Here is an 18,036-nt window from a genome sequence, read left to right as displayed (position 1 = left end):
CCCACACACACACCAGCCTGACATTGTGTTCGTGCAAGATCCAGCTAAAAAAAAAATATCTACGCAGGAGGAATATGCCCACCTCCTCTCCCACAAAGCTCTTACCTTATTTCCAGCATGTGTCTAGAAACCAATGTTGTAGGGCTGTCCCTTAGCGGATCATTGCTCTCCCTTTAATCCGGATGAGGACTGATACCCAACAGATGTTGCAGAGGAAGGTTTTAAAGACAGATTTCAACTAATACTTTTTAAGGCAAGAGGTAACTTGTCAGAACGAATTAAGAGAAAATATAAGATGCAAAGGAATTTGAAATGGTAACAAGGAATGCAAGGCTAATGGGAGTAACATGCCAAAGCAGATTAACTGCATAAGATGGAGCTGCATGCTCCCTTCTTATTATCCTTAAATGAAGAATAAAACATGCTTGAGCTTTAAAGGGAGGACGGCACTCTGTGATCGAAGTGTTCTCTCTGAGGTCGCCCTGTCTCAGGGAAAAGCCTTGTTCTTAACAGGCTGCCACTGAATGACCACATTACTGAAGTTTATGGGACGAGTCTGTGCAGGAAGTGTCTGCTTTGTCTTTTCTCACAAAAGCTGCTGGAAACACAGATTTATCAGTTCCGTTGCCACAGTAATACTGTTGTGGAAAAGCAGAGGGACCTGCAGTGCTGTGTGCAAAGTGTCAGTGACAGGGCGGAGGCAGCATCCATCTGCGCTCCCTGTCACTATAAATAAGAGGAGCATAATGCACACTGCTATCACACTGCTATCATGATGCTGCAGTGAGGTGGACAGAAGCTTCTTTTGACCCAGGTAGAGACATTGCTATCATATGCTGCTGGTGTAAACAGAAGTAGTTTGTGGAAGGGGATACAAATAAGTGAGAAGACCTTGAAAGAAAGTGTTTTCACCTGTAACCAAGTCAACCTGCTTCTTTAATTTCTACTAATTCTTCTAATTTTTCTTTTTCCCTGTTGAACACAAGTATTTCAGCTACTTCAGATACAATAATGCAGCTCTCACCCCCAGGACAGACATGAATAGCTCAGCTTGAGGCACACACCAGACAGCAATGAATACCACGAGAGAGGCACATAAACAAGGGCACAATTGAAATGACACAATAGAGAGGGATTACACAACCTTTGGACACCGAGCCCGTTGATAATATCATCACGGGAGAGGCGGACGGGTCTTGGTACACACTGTACTGGTCCAGCCATGATCTCAGACTGTGACATGCAACAAATAAACCACTTTGTGACACTGAATGGGAACATCTATTCAGGACAAGATGCTTTATTCTGGTTGCTTGTTCTTCACTCACATGTGAGATCTGTAATGTCATGTGCTAGAACACAATGGAAAGACACATATTTGACAACTAATGAACTACTCCATAGGTGTTTTAAATGTCAATTACCATGGTAATAAAATAAAAAAACTCAGTGCTGATAAGTGGATTATTTAAAATACCTTTCCGACACCAACAGGTAGTAAGTGTGCATTCGAAAGAGAAGGAAGAAGGCTTGGTTGGTGAAGGTCCTTGCACACAGATTGCATGGCAAATCTGTTGATTATACCTTTGGAAAAAAGATTTTTGGCGTCAAATTTCAAAATGATATTAAATTGCAATGTTATAGGAGCATAAAAGTCATTTTTCAAGAATGTCTTACCAGCTGTCGGCGTGTGGGCTTTTCAGAAACAATGTGTCTTAGAGGTTACACTTCGCCGTCCAATTTGGGGCTTTAAAGTCTACCACAAACTTTGGTTACCAAGTGACGGAGAACAATGGTAAAGCCTTATTGCAGAGAGCCTTCACTCTGTACACACAACCACAAATATTTAAAATATGTTTGTGACCCCGCATGAAGGTTTCATTTGTGTCCAAAGCTGGAAGGGATCACAGTTTACTTTCCATTTCCATTTAATTGTCAATACAATAGACCGCTGAGAACCATCAAAGAAGCCAAACGTGTCTTTAATGCTTAATTTCTCATTAACTCTGGTTTATTTTTGTTTTCTTGCCAACAAAACAGGGCATGTTTGTTTTTAAAGCACTCAAATTGATTTCGGACCAGCTGTTTCTCCCTGAGCAGTACACAAAGTTAGTTACCTCTTATAGAAGTAAAACATAGATCTTGTAGCTCAGTGGGATTATGCCCTCAGTTCAAACTGGGAATACCTTTGCTGCAAACCATGTTGTTCTGGCACTCAGGGTGAACTTATCTCCCAGATATTTCGCACCAACACTATTTATGTTTAGTAACATGCATTGTTTTGTTTAATAGGACAAAGGTAAAGAAAACTGGAAGTAATTTCCTGAAGGGATCAAGTACCTGGGCCCTACTATACACTGGTCAGCCCGCTTAACAGGAAATCTAAGAAGCTTACATCACTAATGCCCAAATGGCCTCAGGTAGCAACAGTGGCAACAAAAGAGCCTTTTACAGTCTGGGAACTGGCCAGCAGTGTCAAAGAAATCTGAGTGACTGCAAACCAGCAACATGTAAGGTAGTTATCCAACACAATCAGCTTTTAAAATATTCAAACGGGTCAGAGACACTTGCATAATTTAAAAAAGACATTTTTACTTCAAATGGCATAAAATCATCAGCTGAGAAAACGTTTGACAGTACAAATATTTAGTAAATATTAAATACTGTACATCAATGATAAATCCATAAAAAGGATACAACCCTCTGTGATTAGAGGAAAAATAAACAGTCCAGTTTGGTTTCAGCAGCAGGCGCGCATAAAGCTGTTGTTGACAGCGTATTGATCACTCACACAAAGGAACCGTTCCACGTCCCTTTACGCAAACCCCTCTGCCAATCCACTGAAAACAAAACCATGTGCAAAGGACGAGGTTATTAAGGTGTTCAGTTCTAACTTTAACAAACATTGACCAGGCTTTAAACTTCAAAGCAACATCCCATAAGAAGTACTGTTGGCTACAGTGCCACACGCAATAAAAAAAAAATGGTGTGTCCAATGTCAAAATTATTACTTTTCTATGTGAATTTCGTCCAATGAGTGTTTTTCTTGCTGACATATATTTAATAGTTAATAAGCCATACAATTTGGAATCAAACTGGAGTTAATTGTCTCCCCTCATTTGCATACGTTTAATTTACATAACTCAAATGTAAGATGCCATTGCAGCAGGCCTACATCGGTGCACACTTGTCATGAGTCCATCATCTCTTCAGTAAAAGAAAAAGTTCAAAAGTCATGTGTCAGCATCCTTTAATGTGCGGAAGTGCAGAAAGTTTGTCGACTTTCCCCAAAGCAGCGGCATTCTCGACTCCTTTAAGCCACTCTTTACATTTCCTAACAACAGTCTCGTCCACGTCTCCGTCCTCGTCTTCATACTCTACATCGTCGTACTTGTACTGATCATTCAAAAGAGATATCTTAACGATGGCGGTGATGTCCTGCTCTACGCTCTCCGCTTTGGCCACAGGAGCGGAGCCCTTATTGGACGATCCGTGCGCCTTTTTGGATGGAAATACTCGCCGGTGTCGAAAGTCCGCGGATGCGCAACACTTCTGCTGCTTTGCCATCATTTGCTTTTCTAGATTTCGTTTCTGGATGACAAGAATGGCTTCAGGGGTGAGACTGAGGGTAAACTGGATCTCCTTCTTCCCTTCATCTTTTCCGTGGAGGTGTCTGGCGGAGTCCATGGAGCTGGAGCGCCTGACTCCTTCAGAGTCCTGAGGTTTGGGCACCGACAGCCAGGAGCTTTTTCCCTGGGTCTCCTGACCGCCACTTGACTTCTGAGTAGGGCTTTTGCTCTTCTCTCGATGGGCTTTACGGCCCAAATTCCTTAAATTCGCGGTTGTCCAAGGAGAGGATTGCTTCTCCCTATCCGACCCCGCTTTCTCTCCGCCGGATTTGCTGGTGAGCTCAGTGTGAGCAGGCACTCCGGTGGATTTCTTTTTCCCGAATAGATCCCTGCCAGGAGAGGAGATCCGCTGGTGGAGGTTGAGGGGCGGAAAAGGCATTCTTGCGGCTGGAAGTGATCAGGATACAAAAACGTACAAATGTACAAAGTGCAGATGATGAGGAAGCGCTGCGCAAAGCGACGAGCGGCGCTTCTCTGCGGGCATTATCCAGCAGGGAGGCGGAGAGAGCTGCAGTGCACCTGTTGTCCACACTGACCGGAGTTCAACTGGTGAACACTGAGGCCTGGCTGCTTTATGGTGGAGCTGGCAGGAAGGCGTGGTCAGGAAAAGCACCAAACAAAGCCAGGAAAAAACTGTGGTGATGTCATTTCATCATTTCCAATAACTTCCTGAAGCAATGAGCGACATCAACCTCATGTTTTCCTCACAGCGCCGCTCTGCTGTATTACAGTCAAATTGATTCAAAGATAATCATCCTCTAAGAATATGAAACATCTTCAAATAATTTTGTTTGGTTAAAGTGAGAGGATTGATATATCTAAGTAACCACAGCTGAATTTCATATTTAGCCTACAAGCAGACAATATAATTGAAAATGAAGCAGAAAATACTAAGTCTTCTTTCAAATCCTATGTATGCGTTTACATAAATGTCCCTTAATAGTTAGTTGTATACACACTAGCTATATTGAACATATAAGTACAAGAATCTTTTAAATGACGTTTAACACTTTTTTTTTCTTTACTGTTTTTTTATTTCTTCTGAATAAGTGTATTGTATGCACCAAATAAGGAAAGTTCATTTTCAGTGAATACTTTACTTGGCAATAACCCAATCCTGATTCAGACAAGAAAAACAATTGAGAACAAGGTAAGACATGTTTACACTGCCTGTATATGAACCATAACAACTTGAGGAAAATACCCAAAAATGGAAAATGTTCATCTCCAAATCACATTCTTTGGTTAAAGTAGCCCCCTGGCTGTAAAGACCCCCAGATTCTGTACTATATATCATATGGTCATAAAGATAGCATTTGGTCCTTGGTGCTGTAAGATAACTCTCTGTCCTTGAACAAACAAAACATGTCACTGGCACAATCCTCTCATTCAGTCAATATAGTCTCAAATATCAAAGAACTGATGTCTATAGATGATCCGTTGTTGTTCTTTCAGCCATGCAGCCGAAAGACATCCAGGGTAAAACACAAATAGTCTCAATATTGATTTCTTTCCCTTTTCCCCGTTATCTGCATTTTATGTAGACAGTACCTCAATCGATTCGATGAGATTTTGTTCCCTCATTGTAGAGTGTAAGATAAAATCAATAATTCCATTTAAATCTGTATTTTTTTGGATTGTTTATTTGAAATTGCCTGAGAATGTAGATCTTTTACAGTTTATGAAACATTTACCATGCATTATTAAATTGCTCCATGATAACCACAGAGAAATTAGGAATTTAAGTGAATTGCTTTTAAAATAGGAAATAACATTTGGCATGTGTAACATTGGGCCCATGGTGGTTCATACTTTCAAAGGAGACTTGTGATCTTTTTCAATCAAATATCTATTTAGGCCAACTCACTTGAATAATACAAAAATAAACATTATAATGGAGTGTTATTTATTCTTCATGACATGAATGATCCGCTGGATTATTTATCGGAAGGGGACTCAGATTTGTTTTTGATCCATTGGTTGTTGTGCGTGGGATCCCGCTCCTCTCTGACATAACAATGGATTACATGTAATAAAAAGAAAACAGTTGGGAGACTGCAACAGATTGCAGAGGTCAGGGGTACTTTCTCTTCAACCTTAAAACTTCAGCGTAATCCAAAAATAGTGGGATCACAAAACAACCACGCTCCCTTCGCTAGACAAAATTGTTTAATCCCTCAGATTAATTGCTCAAGGATTTGCTCGGTCTGCGCCAAGTAAATTGAACAAGTAGTACTGGGGGAGATCTTGCCCATGCTAATCCACCACATTATACACGCATCTAATGAAACTAGTGGGGGCAGAACAACAGGAAGTGCAATGTAGTTACTTAGTCGCGTGAAGCACAAAGAAACCTAGAGGCGTGTTTGGTAAACCTTGAGCAAACCCTGCTGCTTATACACAGGGAAACAGGGTGCGCTTGGTCCTTAATGTGGCTTTTGATTGATAAATAAATGCTATTAAATGTGTGTTCACTATCTGGGGAGAGATCCATGACTAAATGGCGTTTTATTCAGAAAACCCTCAACTCCTCATGAGGATAATGTGAACATCTGCACCACAGATGGGGGAAGGTTGAGGTTGTGAATCTTCCGGGGGAGGTTGTCATGACAACCACATCCTCAAAGGCTATGCCATCATGCCGAAGCAATACAGGGAACTCGGTGCAAGCTATTCTAGGTTATTAGGTCACATAAAATCACAATGCTCAGAAAGGCGTAATTAATGTGGACATATCTACATCTAGGAAATCTAATTTAAAGCAGAAGAGGCCATTTTAATGTAATTTGACAAGCTAAGGGGGGGCAGGTGTGTTCAAATACACATGCAGACAAACAGGCTAGACAGGAGCTGCGCTTTTAATCTCTGGATATCATATATCCCAGTGCATCATCAGTGAAGCAATGCCTCAATGGCCTAAGGGAAAATAATCATATATAAACATGGAAGAGCATCCGACAGCCTCTTTACACATCAGAGCCTTGCAAAGAAAACAGATCGCTTCCGTTTGTGTACAAGAGGTAAGAAGATCGTTTCAAAATCTACAGTTCAAAATGTAAATATGTCAGAAATATTTACAGGTTATATCTATAATAATGTAAAGGACTTTGTAAATTCATAATAATTTACCTGTACTCATTTAGTTTAAAATTCTTATGAAACATAGGGAAATCTTAAATATATTAAGAATTGAAAAGGCATTCTGACATCAAAAGAAAAAAGGGGTTATAATGGGAATATAGTTACAGACCTTAAGCTAAACTTGAAAAAAAGCAAGAATTCACAGTATGAAACAAGCCATAGTAAAAATCTGGAGATATAATGTATAAACAACATGGATGTATATTTTACAGTCACTGCTCTTACAGTTTGCATATTAGGACAAGTCTTCACAGCCGTGGGGTCCTAACTCACACAGGTAGTGAAGACCTTCATCACAGCATCCCTGAGGAAAGAAAAGAAAATCTAAGCAACAGCCAACATTATAAACAATGAAATAAAGGCAGCAAACAGGAATGAAGGAATGTTGTTCTCAAAAATGTAAGCCGAGGTAAAATTCTTTCATGCGCACAAAATTAAAAGCGACTTATAAAGCCCCCCCCCGCCCTTTGTTGCGATGATTTGGGTGGGGCTCGTCATGAATAAGTGAGTGTGTTTTGGCTGGGAAGCACCACATGCTCACAGTGATGGGGGCTCCCTGTCTCCAGGTGCTCTGTTGTGAGGGATGATGCAATACGAGCGATCGCCATGGCAACCGTAGGCCGTCGTTGCCTTCTCCATTCACCCTCACACCATTTCCCTTTTGCTATCGGTGTGTTGCTATGCAGACTTCGCCTTGAGCGGCGGTGATATTTCGGTGGAGGAGGTGTTGTACCAGTCAAGGTTAAAAGGAGAAGGGGGGATCAGAAGCAGTCTGAGAGGGGGGGGGGGGGGAAATCGGGGGACAGACAGGAGACTTGCTCCTTCAGACGCTCAGGTTTGTCCCTCTGATGTATGAACTAAACACACCAGAATCCTCATGTTTTTCATCCCGTACAGCTTGAGGTTTCTTTTTAAATAATCACTTGATGCTATATCCATTTCCAGAAAGAATACATGAAGAAAATATCTGTCTCAGGGAATTTTTTATCCCCAATTTTTGATTAAATATTAGGGGAAAATAGAGCCCTTAAAGCACTGTGGGAAGTGCACATGCTGCAGATTTTATTGCCTTGGTCTAAGAGGGTATAAATAGACAAGGTAAAACACATTAAAGGATCAAATCCATTGGCCATGTGGTGAAGTGGAGAGCCAGGTATCACGGTACGACTTGTCAGTATGGAAAGAGGCTGGTACTTCTTAATGTGTCACTCAGAGGGATAGAAGTATGTGATCAAAATGTGCTGCACTGAAACAACATGGCAAACAATAAAGGGATAAACCATCAACTCTAAATTAAATGAAAAATGGATTAAGAATTAAGAAGCTTAAGGAGAGAGGGACATTAATGTGTTGAACAAATTTACAAATTATAATGACAAAGGAGTAACGAATAAATAAGTTGCTCTCGGGAAATCAGAAGCAGTCAAATTTGCATTCCTCTATAGGAATTTGTTTTTTGGAAGGGTAGCACGGGAAAAGGTCTTTGTCCCAGCTCGGTATTGTTGATAGCATTTGGGTTGGGGGAGGGGGAAGTCTGGGTGGTTATGGGACGTCTCTCAGCTGTCAGGATAGATTATAGGGTCGCCCAAATACACAGGGCACTTAGGTGAGGGGGGGGGGGGTTCAATGGGGGCTCTTGCCAAATGAAATCATAACCCTGCTTACAGCTGGACTGACAAAACAACACCACACCTCACGCTGGGCTTTGAGAAAGCATTGAGGTACAACATATGGGACAATTTGAGAAGTGGGAATCTGAGTATATTTTCTCTGAATGAAAATTCTCTACAGATTTGAAGGCTTTTAGGCTCTATAGTGCACATTATCCAATATACATATAAAGCATGTAGCCAGAGAGAGAAAGTAGGAGGTTTCCATCCTCATATCTTAAGCACGGCAGCCTATTTAGGTCTTGATCTAATCAAAATGTGGCATTCTGCTTTAACCCTTTAGAGCTTAGCATAAGCTCATCACAGGGAATATGAAAAGCTTCATTGGAAAGGGCAGTCTTTTTGTGAATCTGTCTGAAAGAGCATTATGCCACAGGGAATGATTTCATTTAGATATTATGGATAAAGCACATAGCGTCACAGAGCTAAAGCACAGAGGAGTGTGAAACAACAAGCTGCCATTTGCCTGACACTAAGTGCCTGCACTATGGTCGTAGGGGGGATTACAGCCATATGCTGGAGGCAAACTGTTTTAAGAGGTCAATCAAAACATGTTTTCATTGAAGGGGCACTGGATATTTTCTCCAGTTTGTTGTGTGTGTATAGAGACATTTATAGACAGGACAGGAGTCAGATATAAACGGTAGCTCTAAATCTACAAAAGCACTACTACACAATACACAACAGAAAGAACATGCACATCACATCAATGTAGACAGAACATAAATCATGTTGTCTTACCTGGCAAATGGAATGTAAGAGATGCTATACCTGAAACAGAAAAACAACGAGAGAAGAACACCAATGTTAGGACTGATCATGATTATCACAACACAAATACATTCCTAAATACATTATAATTAGTATGTAAATGATATATAAAATGGGATGTTTCCCTTGGATTCAAGTTTGTTTCCCTCGCTGTATGGCCATACATTCCTGGACATACTGTATATTCCTGTAATTCAATGTTCTTTACAACCAGGAGCTTTACTTGAAATTAAAGTTCCAGTTTGTTTGAATCATGCTTGCCTGCATGTCATGTCTTTGTAATGATGTGAAGTGAAAATACTATAGATTAAAAGTATAAAACAACATCACAGAGAACACAGGACCTAAACTATCTGAAGAGCAACACACCAACATGTAGAATATGCAGTCCAATGGTCAATCAAGCAGTGATTGTTGGACTGGAGGGTCTTTGGTTTTGCTCAGAGGGGATTAACCGAACACGATGGATGGTGAATGAATTGGATACACTGTAATCTTCGTACTAATGATTCCAGAGGGATTGGTAGCCCAACACAGAGAACAACAAAAACACGATCACTCAGAGTGATAACAGCTCAAGTGTAACACCAAAAGATTCCCAGCCCTGATGTGATACGTTTGAAAAATGGGAGGAATTTTGTAAAGCAGTTGAATGATTAACTACAGGCACAGCATGATTGCCTTCTTGTTCGACCACCAGTTAGCAGAGCTGTAATTATTAATGTAAATACTGTCCACATTTCTCAAGCGAATGCTCTGACATCTAAGCGAAACAAGTAATAGCAAGGTTTAGTTTTTAGAATTCTTTGAGTCTGTGTCAGAAGTCTTTTAGTGTCATGTGGTCACTTCACAGAACTCTGAGGACTGGACTTTGCACGCCTCTGAGTGTGGATCAGCGCTGACGTCTTCCAACAGAACCACCTTCACACAGACGTCTGAGTGCCTGCGTGGGAGTGCACTATGCCCCCCGGTCTGTTAAGAATGAGTTTGAGATGTGTGACTTGTGGTTGCCATGGGGATGCCTTCAAGAACGCAGGCAGAGCGGAAGTGATCGTAGAACGTGTAGGTGCAAAAAGCCGTCTGGTTACGAGGCTGACACAGTGCTGCTCAGTGAGGCAATCAGATCGTCCATCCCCCCCGCCCACCCCCCTCCCCTGGGCTGCTGGAGGTTTGTGTCTCTATGCACGTTCACACACTCACAAGGCTCGGTCTTTGCTCTAATTAATAGTTCTACAAGTGCGGACAGGCCCATACACGATTTAAGCAATTCATCTACTATAGATGAATTGCTTATTTCTTTCTTTTTAACCGAGTTGACCGGATTAAAGCTATCAAACAGTGCAGTGTCAAAATGGTTCAATTGGCACAAGTTAATTAAAGCAGATTAAACGACAAACGATCCTTTGGATACTGCAATAAAATCTTGGAAATTGATCTAAGACTGAAGCATTTTGTTGTTGTTGTTGGATGGATCAGTTCATGGTTAGATCAGTGTTAAAATTGCTCAACATCCTACATTAAATACATTAAAGAGAAAAAAAATATGACGGTCTTTATTAAATATTTTATAAATGTAAATGAATTAAGGGGTCTCATTGGACCATTAACCTGTGATTAGAGAAGTAGTAATGACCACAGTTAACTGCCAGTGACCTTGTCTTATGTGTGAACACAGGTAGCAACACCTCTCTCTCTCTCTCTAAGTACACAATGCTGATCCAATCACTAGCTCATTCTCTACAGGTCAAACATATACTGACCTACTGTACCATGATGCCTGGCAACCTACCAACCTGTCTTCTTACAACAGGACTCACTCAACGGGTATGTCAAGCAGATGTAATTAAAGCTCAGGGAAACCAATGTAGTTCAAGTTGTATATTCTGTGTGCATCTTCAACTATCTAGAAATAATATTTATTATTCTGAAACATCTACAATTCCAAGTATAGAGTGGTTGAATGTACAGCGTAACAAAGACGGCACAAGTTTAACCTTTATTGATTTAGTCGGGCCAGGCCAATAGCAGTAAGTCAGGTGCCAGCAGCGTGACTAACTCAACTCCCGGATGTTTATTACAAGGCAAAGCAGCTAGAGTAACGCTCCTTATCATGTACAGTGGTAGAGAACTGTAACTCTGCTTCATGTGAGTAGGTGTGAGTGATGAGTCAATTATTTACAACTGTGCTAAAGTCAGAGATGACTGGTCAAACTTACCATGTCATTGCCAAAAACTGCATGATACAGAAGATGATAGCCAGCCCCCTTTTATGCCACTGTAAAATAAAACATGGTAATTAGAGTTAAAAACACTGCACTTTAATAATAAGTGTAGCTGGCTTTGAAAACCATGTATTATGTACTTACCCAAAACACTGCACAAAGAGTTAAGACGAGGCAGAGCTGAGGGAAGAACAAAGGAATAGTTATCTTCATGCATGCTATCTTACACTTGATTTCTTTCAGTATTTCACAGTAATCTTACATTCTAAAAACTAAAAGGAATGACATCTGCCAATAGAAAATATCAATCATTCTAAGCTGGATTGTGTTTGTCAAGATTAGCCTCACAATCCTTTAAGATCACAAGGTGGGAGATCTTTAATTGAACCAGGCCTTCTAATCCAAAGTCAGACCTGTAACACCCTCAAGAGTAGGTGAAAGCAGACACCAGTGAAAACGCCTTGTGGCCTCATGACAGATCCAGTGAAGCATCGGTCTCAAGGTAACAGTGAAACACGTGATATTTACCAGCATGACAATGGTGGCTATCAGTCTTTTTGGATCGAACATGCGCTTCAGCTGATTTAGTGGTCCCATTAGGAAGCAGGTGCTATAGAGAAACAGACAAAAACAACACATTGGACCTGTTTAAAATAGTAATCTATGGTGTTATCACTATAAAGGATTCGCATCAGCAGCATCGACAATACTATGTACGTGATACTCACAAGGCAGGACTTGAAATATTGACAAATGAACTCAAACACGTCACAACATTTTTGCAGCTTGACACAAACAGAACATACCATGACTACTGTACAAGAAGAGTTTGTTGCTAGTGAATGACATGCAGGCTATGTAGTGAAATACCAATCACATTCATATTGATAAAGAAAAGCATCTAAAAAGGATCATTTTGTTGCAAAAAGAACTGCCACGTCAGTAGTAAGAAAAGGAATTGACTACAGCAAGTATGATGTTGTCCAAAAAGAGGTAGTTTGTCCTTTATATGTTTAAGGTTCCGCTATTTCTTTGGTCATATCCATAGAGAAGAAACGTATAACTGCTGCCTCCTCATTTTAAGCCACTGCCAACCAGTCGAGTTTTATCCCGTTAGACTTGTGTGTATAATTGTCATGATTATTGTATGAATTCTTCTGTTTTGAGGACTTATTTAACTTGAACTTTGACCACAAAAATCTGATCAGTTTTTGACTAAATACCCATGTTTGTGCCAAATGTTAACAATATCCCTCCATTTGTTTCCTAGATATCATGTTGCCAAGTATAGGACATACAGTATGGACAACCTGAAAACATATATTATTATTTTTTTAAATCAGTGTCGGTTTTATCAGCCCCAATGCGATCAAGTTTTGTATTCATAGCAGGTGCTAGGCATTCGACACTGTGGGGCATTTTCATAGCTCTTTCCAAAGATCACCTATTTAACAGTTCAGCCGCGAATGTGTTGCTATTTCTTTCTTTGTTCAAAATGGTGGAGTTAGTTACCAAGGTGTTGTATTCAAAATAGCTTTTTTTGTTCTTTTAGGGCTAGCAGCCCTAACACTTTTGAAAAACAGGAACTGTCCATCTGGATGGTCAGCTATATGCTTCCATATACATGATACGCCCAAATAAATCTCTTACCAGTGACAACCAGAGTGTGCCACAAGTCGCCACTATAATCAATTTGACTACTTTAAAACCTCCTACATGGATATGTGGCATGTGTGACGTTGGTAAAAGAAATATCACAAAGGCTGTCTCTCTGCTGACGAGGCGTGCAGCCCTGGGCTCCAGAGATGAGTGGGTAGAGTCTGCGTAGCGTCACATCTGTTAGATGAGACACCGCAGCAGTCTGTGTTGACGCAGGCTCTTTCTACCGGTCTGCTGAGAGGGATGGGTCATTTCTATCAACAGACACTACTGATATCTACACACATGCTGCTACTGCTGGTGGTTGGGAAGCACCATGACAGAAATGCTAATGCCATTAGTAATATTAGAGAATGCTGTATTGCTTAATGTTGAGAATAAATGTATTATTGATTGAACAGAAAAGATTGACTTAATGCTAGATTCCTGTTTCCAAAAAGGAACAAAATAGAAAACTTCAAAATAACCTTTACCAGGGTGCTGTGTAATATTCACAACATTAAATAAATCAAATTGTGACTGTTCAAAAGTGAAACAACTATATTTTGTTTGAAAAAGGGGAACATACTATTGACAAAAAATGAAATACATGTAAGACACGTTTATGGTTTTACTATTAAACAGTTGCATGTGATCCATCACTAAAATGACTCTTATTTCTGACATAATATTCCACTACTCATTTAAATGAGGTAGCCCATGGTCTCAAAGTCACATACAGATGAAAAATGCATTAAGCTTCTTAAAATATGACACTGTTGTCTTGCTGTGGATCGGTAACCTGGGCTATGAAAGCAGAAGGTGACCCAGTTTCTTGACGGATCTAAACCTTCTGGACATATGATACCTGAAAATCGAGACTGCCCTGTCTCATCAGTGGTTCACTGTCAAAGAAGTCAAAGACATGATTGGATTCAGCCCTGGGATTATCTCGACTAAATAATCCATAATGTTGTGAAAATCCAGTAGGTTCCTGATTTCTAGTAATAGAAGATGAAATTCTAATCTTACTAAACCATGAAAATAAGACAGCCCGAAATGCATACAATAAAGATACAACAGTTATATGTTAGTGTAGCAGCATAATTAAAGCAGGCAGCAACAACACAAGCGTACTGACTGAATCAGAATCACACTGCAGAGAGAAAAAGTTCAACTGTTATCAGTCTCAGTTATGTGTATATGTGTAGTACGTCTAATTATTGAAGAACATTTGCCCAAGCAAGGCCACTATAATGAGAGATTTAAAAGTATTGCATGATGTCCCTGGGAAGGAATTAATCTGCATGCTCCTATAAAAGTTATAATGTCAGAAAACACCAATGGCTGGTCTACTTTTAGAAACAAACAACTATGAGAGCAAGTCTGTATCTCCTCCCCACACATGTGCAACCTCTCATTTGAAAACCATATCAATCAGGTCACAAAACCGCCTTTTTCTACCTCAAAAACATAGCATTTCTCCACCCATTCCTCTCTTTCTCTACTGCCAAAATCCTTTTACATGCCTTCATCTCATCACGAATCGGCTTCTGCAACAGCATCCTCAACTTTTCAATAAACTCCAGTACTTCCAGAGCTCTGCTGCCCGTCTGCTCACCCGGCCCGGCCCTGCCCTTCAGAACCTCCACTGGCTCCCTGTCCACCAACGCATCCATTTTAAAATCCTCCTCCTCACTCACAAAGCCCTCAATAGCCAGGCCCCCCTCCTACCTCACCGACCTGCTCCACCACCGCACTCCTTCCCTTCACTCCTTTGATCCAAACCCCCTGTGTCAACCACAGAAGACCAAGCACTGGACCTACGGGGGAACGGGGCCTTTTCCAAAGCGGCAGCCTCCCTCTGGAACTCTCTCCTCAAAACACATTTCTGACTGCACCAATCTGTCTTCATTCAAACCTCGTAACAAAACCTTTTCAGAGCTGCTTCTAATGTATAAGGAATCTTCTGGGTTTTATATTTTAGGCCGTTTTTTTTTTATGAATTCAACATGTATTTGTACTGTATGTGACATTAATGCAACACACAATTGAACTTCAGGTATGCTAATTAAATTGTACAATGACACAGATGGTACTTAAACTTAATAAGGTGCAGTATTAACCTTTTGCATGTAGTGTTTACCTGCCTCAGCATTATAGAGCATTTTTTTTAAAGAAGCATGTCTGTTTAAGTTTATTAAAGGCAATGTGATTGTCAAGGCTGTTAATTTATATGGTAGTTATACAAAAAAAATGCATAATTTTACTAATGCTAAACTGATTAAATGTAGGAGATTATATTTTGAGGTATAATCCTTTAGTCTGGGGTAGAACCAGAACTAACCACTGTTATGGTGTAAATATACACATTATTTATGATATAAAAAAGAATGATAACACCAGGCATTGTGCTCCAAACATTTGGTGAGTGCACAGAGAGTAAGAAAGTAAATGACATGCGTTGTATCAGTGTTGTCTTTATAAACAGCTTAGAAGCAAAACTTGGAGAAATATGTATGTATCTGTGCCAGTGGTGTCAGTCATCAAGGAAACATTTATTTAGAGTGTATAAACCTGTTGCTCCTTGTTTGTTCTATTCCTGGCAGCGTGTTATCCTGGCATGAGAAATATATTGAGACATTACATTTCTATGGACTTCTATTTTGAGCTAGACTGAAGCCTCTTACCTGGAAAGAGCAGCGATGTTCCCTAACGTGTAGAAGACGGCAAAAAGCTTCATTCCATTTGGAAGGAAAAGCAGTGCTGAACCCTAAAAAAAAGAAGAAAATAGCCTCTGTCAGCTACACAGAACAATGTTACCACACATTAATATAGGGCTTAATGCCAAGTAGCTAAATAAATAACACACAAATAGGATTAAAGGCATAAAACGTTGTATTTTATTTTGTATTAGAACAAAAATCAACTACAAGGACAGTTGGCTGCTAATGGTTTCTCTGAAACATGATGGGCTCCCCCTACTGACAGAATACCATCAGGTTTTGTTTAAGAATCGCTGCCTGAGAAATATTTTAATCCACATGCATTTTGACTAATTGAATCACTCAACACTGGGGACACATTCAGTGTGAATAGACTATGCATTTTAACATGTAAGGGAAGATATTTAGAGTAAGTAAGGGATGCAACACTTCTAATGTTTTTGTAAGGGGATTCAAAAAACATACAGCTAATACCTGCTTCTCACAGGAGCAAAGTTTAGACATTGCTTATTTCTTCAGAAAAGCAGAGTATGGGGCAACACTGTGGATTTAAGGTAAATGCATTTTGAATGTCTGAATGGAAGAGATATCAAGAGACTATAAGATTATGTAATGTTTGTTGATAGAGATATCAGACTTTAGCAGCTAGGCATACGCAGGTTCTGATGGGACTTTTTCCGTGTGAATTACCACTATGTGGTTGGCTTCAAGTGTTGTAACACTTCCTGTAATTTGAACTGCAAACTACACTTTACAAACTAAAACTTGACGTTATTTTCTGACGGAAAGCAACCTCTATGTGTGAATTAAATACAAAGGATAGGAATTGTCCTGATGGTTTTGCAGTGAACCATGTTAATAACTTGGGGGCTGTGCAAACATAGCACAAGAAAAGATAACTTGGAATTTTTCTTACAGCATTAACAGGGTTAGGTACGCTCCGCATTCCTGAAGTCAGTATAAAGTCAGACATAACATACAAGCCTCATTTTCATCATGTAAGGCACTCACAAGTATCGAACACAGGATGCCCCCTGCAAAGCATATGACGAACCATTTCACCCTGGTGCTGTAGCTGAGAGTGCTGGCATCAAGGACCTGGTGAGAACAATGGGAGGATGTCACAAGACAGACACAACGACCCTCAGAAAGAGCCACAGGCTTCCCACTGCTGATATACACATGTTGGCTGGAGCCAGGCAGATAACAAGATACAGTATTATCTTAAAACACACACACAGAGAACAGCACAGAACATAACTAAGTACATTACATTTGGGGAAATTAGGTCAAAATAAATCATTGAGACCTGGGGTCACATGTTAGAAAGAAAATCGACGTATACTGTGGATTTACAAATCAAATTTTTGTTCTACCATGTGACCTCAGAGGTGCTCAGTACCAGGATGTAAAGTTAAGGAAATGTAAAGTAGAGTCTTTAAATAAATGCAAGCATGGGAGAGTGGGGTGTGTCAGGGTGAAACAGTTTAGAAAGTTGTACCACGATTTATAAAAACACATAATTCAAGTTAGCACCTTACCCCATTTCCTCCTCATCGGGAAAGCGTGTAAAAAGTGTAAACAAACAGTACAATTTATTACATGCCTACAGAAGAACACGTTAGGTATGTTAGCTTGATCCTAGACTTAAAAAGATACACCGAAAAGAAACATGCAAATGTAACTGTAATGTTAGCTAAAAGGCTACACAGCTAGCTGAACGTGACATTTTAGCTAACTTTATTGACTAGTTTAACGTTACTTTGTCTAAGTAACAACACAACTTTTATAATTATAACAGGTTAGTGGAAGGTAACTGAGTTTCAGACAGGAAACAAAAGTAGCACAATGGTATTTTTTAATCAGTTTCATCCAGTTGACGTAACAGGACGTTAGCATTAGCAGTGTCATACAGCTGTCCTACAGTAAGTTAAGATAACGTTACCTGGTCTGTGAGACCCAACTCTTCGTTGTCCTCTTGACCGCTTAAAACACGACGAAGCTTGTCCATCGCTAAAGACCAGCTGGCAATATGAAGGAGAAAGTAAGAATCCCTATATTTCCAAATGTACTTGTGGCGTTTATGTTTGAAAGTAGTAATCGCAGTGGCAACTGCAACAAGTTTGACTTCCTGCCTTCCTGTGCTATGCTTTCTGTAAGTGCTGACATGGAATCGGTTGGATCGCTGCCGCTGTTGCCCAAAGTCTTTGGGGAGGAGTTTAAATAACAGACCGGAGAT

At 40.2% G+C, this 18,036-nt stretch overlaps 3 protein-coding genes across 4 annotated transcripts in view; all 3 read right to left on the bottom strand.

Moving 5' to 3' along the window:
- The window catches only part of LOC104964493 (uncharacterized), a 16,937-nt gene extending 9,868 nt beyond the window's left edge, over positions 1–7,069 (bottom strand). For both annotated transcript variants that reach the window (XM_010793294.1, XM_010793295.1), the window contains exon 1: positions 6,996–7,069. In XM_010793294.1, coding sequence (XP_010791596.1) covers positions 6,996–7,004 — 9 coding nt within the window. In that variant the 5' untranslated portion in view covers positions 7,005–7,069. The remainder of the gene's footprint in view (positions 1–6,995) is intronic.
- Positions 2,847–4,298, bottom strand: prr18 (proline rich 18). Its single transcript, XM_010793293.1, has one exon. It carries the CDS (start codon positions 4,006–4,008, stop codon positions 3,241–3,243), a length of 768 nt encoding a protein of 255 aa, XP_010791595.1. The 5' UTR covers positions 4,009–4,298; the 3' UTR covers positions 2,847–3,240.
- sft2d1 (SFT2 domain containing 1) lies at positions 6,470–18,036 on the bottom strand. The gene is made up of 8 exons (XM_010793296.1): positions 17,743–18,036; positions 16,809–16,895; positions 15,762–15,844; positions 11,962–12,043; positions 11,578–11,613; positions 11,428–11,486; positions 9,182–9,211; positions 6,470–7,074 (listed from the first exon to the last, which is right to left on the bottom strand). Exons 1-8 carry the CDS (start codon positions 17,806–17,808, stop codon positions 7,035–7,037), a joined length of 483 nt encoding a protein of 160 aa, XP_010791598.1. The 5' UTR covers positions 17,809–18,036; the 3' UTR covers positions 6,470–7,034.

The sequence above is a fragment of the Notothenia coriiceps genome, unplaced genomic scaffold (assembly GCF_000735185.1).
Source record: "Notothenia coriiceps isolate Sejong01 unplaced genomic scaffold, NC01 NC01_scaffold00037244, whole genome shotgun sequence".
Lineage (NCBI taxonomy): Eukaryota > Metazoa > Chordata > Actinopteri > Perciformes > Nototheniidae > Notothenia > Notothenia coriiceps.
This window is presented reverse-complemented; position numbering and strand designations above follow the sequence as displayed.